We start from the raw sequence: 7227 nt of genomic DNA, 5'->3' as shown, positions 1-7227 counted from the left end.
TCTTTAAAAAAAGTTGCAGAAAATAAAAAGAAAAAGAAAAAAAATAGCCATCTGCCAAGAACACATTCTGGAACTACAGTTCACATGCAGGAACAATAAATTAATGAAAAGAAGCTCACTTGCTTGTACAGCATGAGAGTTTGCATTTATTCTATTGTAACAATATTCATTATGAAGCAAGATAACCCATTTAAGCTAGTAGGACAAACCATTTTTTCACACTGAAAGTTCCAGAATTTTGTAATTGATAACAAAGAAAATCCTTTTGTGAACTCACACTAGAATCATGATTTCTATTTAGAAAAAAAGTAAATCTACGCAGGGACTTTCACAACTGCCTAGGACACAGCATGTGTCTTAGGGAACAGTACCATCCTTTAAGAAACAGTTTGCCTAATGTGGCCAAAGTACATATATGAATTAGAATTGTTAAATTTATATTCTTAAAAATTAAAAGAAATCTCACTAGAAATGGTTGAAGCTTCTCAAAAGAAAAGTATGTACAGAAATCAGATTTTAACAGATGATGTTTTTGTAGATTTATTTTCCATTTAAATTACAAAACAGGATTGAAATTGCATCCTCCTTTTTACTCTTTCTTCCTTTTTCATTCTTTTCAGGAATAAAACAGGAGAGAGAAAAAAGAAAGAGAGAAAAGTGGAAGCCCTTAATAAACCACTAGTGCTAAACTGGATAGGATTCACAGTCTATAATATCAAATACCCTGTTTCTGACAGTGAAATAAGCAGAGACCGATTAGGCTAACACAGTTTACAGCAACTGCCACTAGTTTATATGAATAAGAAACTGACATACCTGGAAAAACGTTATCGAGATACCAAGACAGTATTCCATAGAGAAAAGCATCAAAAAGCATCATGTTAATGGAAAAGAGAAAACTATATTCGTCTCCTTCCAAGGGACTGGTTCTGATGTTACCCCACTGTAGGCCAAGACCTTGTTCTTCATAGCGTGACAAGTATTCCGTACCGAACCCAAAAGCTACTTGAGAAAGCAAACTCTGGAATAAAGGAAAAATGACATTCAACCCTGACAGGGGGACAAACCCAAAAACAAATAAGAAAACAAAAACCCACCAAAACAACAACAAAACAAAAAAACCTCTGACTTTTAGGGACTGAGCTTTAAAATTTGCCTAACAAATATCATGGGAAAAATTCTTACACTTTTATATTGGCCTGTAATGCTTAATTCTCTGCAATTCTAAGCAGTATTTAGCCATAGTAGACTGAATTCAACCTTGGCTGTACTTCCTTTAACTACTAGGCAACCTTCACAGATTGTTTTTTTTCTTCATTAATGTCTGCTCAGAAAATACCGTAGGTGCATTTAGAAGTTTGCAGTGTACACCTTTGACTTTCTAGGAGAAACAAAATATTTTGTGAGCATTTGAGGCAGGGCAACTATGAGTAACATGACAGAAAGTACACCAGATGCTCAGGATGTGGAAAACCACAATTACTTCCCCTGTCATGTCTGCTAGCCAGTTCTCACACAACAAACTAATTAACCGGTAGAGTATCCAAACATCCTCTTCAATGTTGCACTGCAAAAACAGAGGAAGAAGTGCTACAGTGCTGTTTCACAGGACATGTAGTTTAGGAATACCAGACCTTAGGAAAGTGAGGGGACAACAGCAAGTCTCAGTGAGGTATCATCATATGGCACTTAGAGCACTAAATAAAGAAACTTTGGTTTTCAGCAATACATTCTTTGCCCTTAAAAATTTAAATTTTTAATTCATGCCCTCTACATAATGCACAGCCTGCTCTTATTATCTCTTGTAATTAGCTCTTGTTCAGAAACTAACCTCTGAACAATAAAGATAAGACAAAAGTATAGGAATAGACAGAAATATTCATGGCTCCTGGCCAGCAAATATCCTTTCTTACATGGATGTCTCCTCCTTCACTTTAAGATGAAGAGAGAGTTGCTTTTATGCTTAAACTGTGTGCTAGTTTCAAGATTTCTTCCTAAATCAGAATCTGTCAGAGGCCAACCTTACTCATTTCCTGACTTAATGACAGGATGAAGTTTTGTACATTATTGCATAATTGGTAGAACTAAAAAAGGTATATATTATACCTATAGAGTACCTCTGTTAAGAAAGCCGATTCATAGCCATATCTACACTTAATTATAGCTTTTGAAGTGTTTTAGTTTTCTTCCTTTTTCCTTATATTTCCTAGTGCAAGGAGAGAAGACAGTTCCTTTACCTATGTTGTTAGAATGCTTGGTAAAAATGGGGAGACTGGACTCACACACCTGCTCCCCTTCCTGACTCACTGGGCAACATAAAATCAGCCTGAAAAAATTTTGTAAGACCATGGTTCCATTTCAAAAAACAGCAAGAAGTTTCCAGCTCCCCAGACTTTTTAAGCATCTTACCTAAAATGGAAGAGAACCAACAAGGAGGCACTGCATGGAGAATGTCTACAACTTATTAGATGGAAGGTAATTCTCAGAGCTTTGGCACTTGGGTTTAATTCCTAACTCTATGTTTCAGGTAAAGAAGGAACACGAACCTGAGGTCTTCTCATCCTTAGATATAGGGTGTTAACTAGGTTATAGCACATGAAAAAATGTGAAAATTAACTGTCCCCATTTTGTGAACTGCCTTCCTATTTATTAAACATACAAGAAGTTAGATTTGCTTTGACTTACAAGGAAGTATTCAAAACATTTTAAACAGTATGCTAATTTCCTGGCATTCAAAACATAAAATAAATTTTATTGAATTTTTTAAAAGCTATGAAGAGATCTCTTGCACTAGGCCTGCTAAAGGCTTACACACTTGCAATCCTTAATTATTTATGGGAGATTTAGAGGTCTCCCTCTCTGAGTCCAAAAAGCCAAGAGGAAGAGGTGTGCAATACTTTGTGATTCACATATGCACTGTGACAAGCTGAGCAGAGATGCCATAGAACCAGTGAAAGGCTTACTGCTAGGATCTTCAGATTAACAGTCAGACGGTCCTGCCAAGCAAAGCAGACGATGTGGGGCAGGTACAAGGTGAAGTAGATGACTCCACTGCAGGCAGCTGCCAGATTTGCTTTGGAGAAGAAGGTGCTGAACAAGAAACACTGCATTATGGTGGCTGTGGTGAATGTCAGTAGGAATAGAAAGAAGAGAAATGGATTGCTATAATGTAGCACTTGTCCACGCTGTAAGCAAAAGGAAAACAGAAAAATTTACAAGTATTTGCAGCTTTCTGCTAGCATAAAAGGTCAGAATTGCTATCGACGTGTAACATGTAATGAGTAATAAGCCAGTCTTTCTTACCTAATGTGACTTCTAACTCTCCCAGGTATTAGTTTCAACAACTGAGGTCATTACAATAACAAATCCTTCATCTAACTTTATCCCTGCCCTTGGATTGTGACTTCAGGTTAGTACAACAGACTGAATAAAAATCATAATTGATTGAAAATAGACATTCTGTCCATGTCTTAATAAGTAAGTGGTTCCAAGCAAGATCTGCCTGCTTGGAAACGCATGCATTTATTTGAAATATTACCATAAACTTTCATTTATCTCTTCCCACCATCCCCTCAATCCACTGGCTTGACGTGCAGAAAAGACAATGTATGGAAGTGTTGCAAAACATATCTTGAAAAAAAACCACAATAAAACCACAGGAAAATTACAAAGCTTCTGCACCTGGATGTTATTCAAACAGAAGTGTATCACAGCTGAGGAATCCAAGTGCAGTTTCTCAGAGATCCTTGTGTATTAATTCACCCACTGGCTGAACTTTTATCGACCTTTCTTCATTAGGGCTTTTGTGGATTAAATGCTCCCTCTCAAGAAGAGCAGGGACTGCTGCCAATTATCTACATAGCCCTTAAAACCAATGCTGAGACCTATTTATTAGGTCAATTTATATAATGCTCACATAGGTCTTAAAGGCTATAAATAGGTCTCAGCATTGTTGCAACATCCCACTGGGCCTTAGAGACTGATTTCTTTATCAACAGTGATGCAGTGTCTCATGATAATGTAGGTGTCTCACACTGGCACAGTGAAATCTGGGAAAGAAAGTGACTTATAGGTACAAGCACATTCTTCTCTGATATTATTACCTCCTGATTTTTAATTAAACCAGTGTGGCAAATAAAGTAAGCTTTCTCTATCCACCCAAGCTGCAATGGAACCACCAGGAACTACAACAATTCATCAGGACATGCTGATAAGACAGAGCAGCTTGAATTCTAGCTATGTATTTATACCAATATCAGTCCCCCACATCAGAAAAGATGCAAGAGCAGTCTTCCTTATCAAAATGCTACACATTTATATGATAAAATATAGCAGCAAGCTCTCAATATAGAATTTGGTTCTCAGGTAGGGGAGACAATAGGTGGTCCTCAGAGACAACATCCAAACTGTCCTGAAAAGTTATAAAAATTACAGGAATTTTGAATCACTGAAGCAAAAGGTGGATTCTTCTTTTAGGTTTTTCTGTTCTTGCAGTCTCTTTTTCCATTGAAATAGTATCACAGCTTCTAAGCAGGCAAGTACTGGATATTAAAAATTAATTGCATATAGTGAATTACAAGATTAAAATTCTTCAAATTATTACCTCTTTGATTTAAAGCAGCAATTATTATTTATTGGGAGATCTACATCTGCCTACAGAAGACACAATACACAGAGTAACCAGCCTGCTGTATTTTCTATGAGGGACCTCACAATAAATCTTTACTAGTGAATTTATTGTTCTGTCTCTGCCAAATGCTGATTTTGTTATGAGGTCTGCTTTGAAGAATGTGCCTGCTACGTGCTGTGATCAGAACAGGCCTCCACCATTCACATCTCCCTATCAATGGCTACTATTCTTTCTCAACAGCAAACTGGTATCAGCAGTGCAAACACAACAGAGAGTTTGAGAGCAGCAATCCTTACCATAATCAGAGCTGTGAGGAGGAATGTGCTCAGAGCCATCATGAAAAAGCTGTCTAGGAACCAAGTGCACCAAATCATGCCATTGGTTATACCCCTGTTCTTCATAGCTTCTTTCAGACGCATTTCCTTCTCTAGCACTATACTCTTCACAGTCATGGAGACTGAATATATCCAAGCCAGCACCATGAAGATGGGAAAGGCGCGGTTTAAGGTGATCATGAAGCTACCAAAGCAAGAAGGAATAAATTAAATTTAGGTAAAACAGAGAAGTATTAGAGGAAAAGCAAAATGAAAAGGAAAAGGAGTGGGGAAGAATGCATTAATGAAATATGGAACTGTAAATTCTCAGTCTAAACATCAATACCATGTCACTAGTAAACCTCACAAGCGTCCTGAATATTAATAAAGTAATGGTTTCTGCATTCCCATGAGATAGATAAACGTTATTTCTATTTTACAAAGAGGTTCTAAGGGTTATTGAAGGCTACAAAATATTTGGTGCCTCATGAAAATACACCTCTCTTCACAGTGAATTACCATAATGCTTTTACTATGATCTACAAAGGATATTTTAAGACATATGTTAATGTTAACAATTTGGGAGTGTCGCTGTCTTTCTGCTCCCAAGATTCACTGACAAGAGAATTAAACAAATTAACCATTAAAAGCATCAGATGCTGCCAGAAAGGCTGCTGAAATTCAAACAAACCATGACTCAGGGTATTGGATCTAGCTGAGATAATTTTCCCCATAGCAGCCCTCACAGTGCTGGGCTTTGCATGGGGAGCTAGAAGGGTGTTGATAACACACCAGTGTTTTTCCTACTGCTGAGCAGTGCTGGCACAGCATCAGAGCTGACTCTCCAGCATTCCCACTTCACCACTAGGCAGGGGGTGGGCAAAGTCTTGGGAGGGGACACAACCAGTACAGCTAACCCAAACCAACCAAAGGGATATTCCATATTGTGTATGATGTCTGCTCAGATATAACATCTAAGAAAAAGGAGGAGAAAGTGGGGGGTATTTGATATTGACAGCATTTGTCTTCCAAAGCAACTGCTATGCATGCTGAATCCCTGTTTCCAAGGAAACAGCTGGACATTGCTGGATGGGAAGTAGTGAATAAAAATCTTTGGGATATTTTCTGTTTTAGCTTTAGTAAAGAGCCTTATCTTGTCCTATGAGTGGTTTTCCATCTTAATTTCTTCTCCCTTCTTGCTGAGGAAGAGGGTGATAGAGAGGCTTGGTGGGTACTTGGCATCCAGTCAAGGTCAACTCAACACAGACCTTGGCACCCAATGTGGGGGCGAACCAGAGGCAGTTTTCTATTACACACACTATAGTTACAGTAGTTATTAAGTAGCAAGGTCCTGTGCAGGACACAGTTTGTCAGCTGCACTGTTTATCTCTTTATTTTGCTGGGTCTGGGAACACATTAACATAAAAAATGTCTCCCTGGCATTGATGGCCTTGCTGTGCTGGGGGAATTATCTTGTGAAGAAGATGAGGGAATACATCTCCCTCTCCCTAGTTAGGATTGATGTGGATGGTTTTGTTACTCAGGCTCAAGTACTTGTTCACACTTACATGAGCTGTTTAACACTACTAATTCACACTGCTACGTATTATGGGGTTTGTAGAATCCGGTGTTGATTATTTAAAGGCTAAAAGCTCATAGTTCCCAAAAAACAAGGAGCAAAAAGTCTTCAGCTTTCTAAATCTGAGCCCTATAGGACTACATTTTTGCCATATGCTATCATAGCTACGTCAGTGTCAAAACAAAGGGGAAATCTTCACTTTTCCCCAAAAAATTCCTGAAGAGCAATCTGGTCTGCGGAAATAAAACCATGCTTTTGTGATACGGCCTGGGGCACACTGAGTTCTGCCTGTTGGTGGACACATGCAACCAGCACTAGGCCATGCACAGCACAGCCTACAGGTTATCACGAGGATGCACTTACCATACTTAAGCAGGGTCTCTGCAGAAGCCATCACTCAGTCTGGATATCAGCCCTGAACTGCATGTGGCTACTGCAGGCTTCAGAAAACTTTTGCACAGAAGGGGCTTCTGCCTCTGCAGTATTCTCAGTGGGGAAGAAATAGACAGGAGGCTTGCCATGGTGATGTTTTGTCAGACAAACATACAATGACTGATGGGAATGACAGGTCAATCTACGTGTCTGCAATCTGCTTTTATCAGAAGTAGTAGCATTTGCCTGCACAGAGCACACTGACAGAACTATGAAAAGATTTCTCTAATGCCTTTTTTTTTTTGAGTTGAAAGTATACCAGGACAGTTGGT

General features: G+C 38.6%; 1 protein-coding gene across 9 annotated transcripts in view; it reads right to left on the bottom strand.

Annotated features, from left to right (window-relative positions):
- The window catches only part of ABCA4 (ATP binding cassette subfamily A member 4), a 77899-nt gene that overhangs the window by 36002 nt on the left and 34670 nt on the right, over positions 1-7227 (bottom strand). For all 9 annotated transcript variants that reach the window (XM_017729879.1, XM_017729874.1, XM_017729878.1 and 6 more), the window contains 3 exons: positions 4927-5149; positions 2964-3185; positions 817-1021 (listed from right to left, as the gene is read on the bottom strand). In XM_017729879.1, coding sequence (XP_017585368.1) covers positions 817-1021; positions 2964-3185; positions 4927-5149 — 650 coding nt within the window. The remainder of the gene's footprint in view (positions 1-816; positions 1022-2963; positions 3186-4926; positions 5150-7227) is intronic.

Source organism: Corvus brachyrhynchos, unplaced genomic scaffold (genome assembly GCF_000691975.1).
Source record: "Corvus brachyrhynchos isolate BGI_N302 unplaced genomic scaffold, ASM69197v1 scaffold101, whole genome shotgun sequence".
Taxonomy (NCBI): Eukaryota; Metazoa; Chordata; class Aves; order Passeriformes; family Corvidae; genus Corvus; species Corvus brachyrhynchos.
This window is presented reverse-complemented; position numbering and strand designations above follow the sequence as displayed.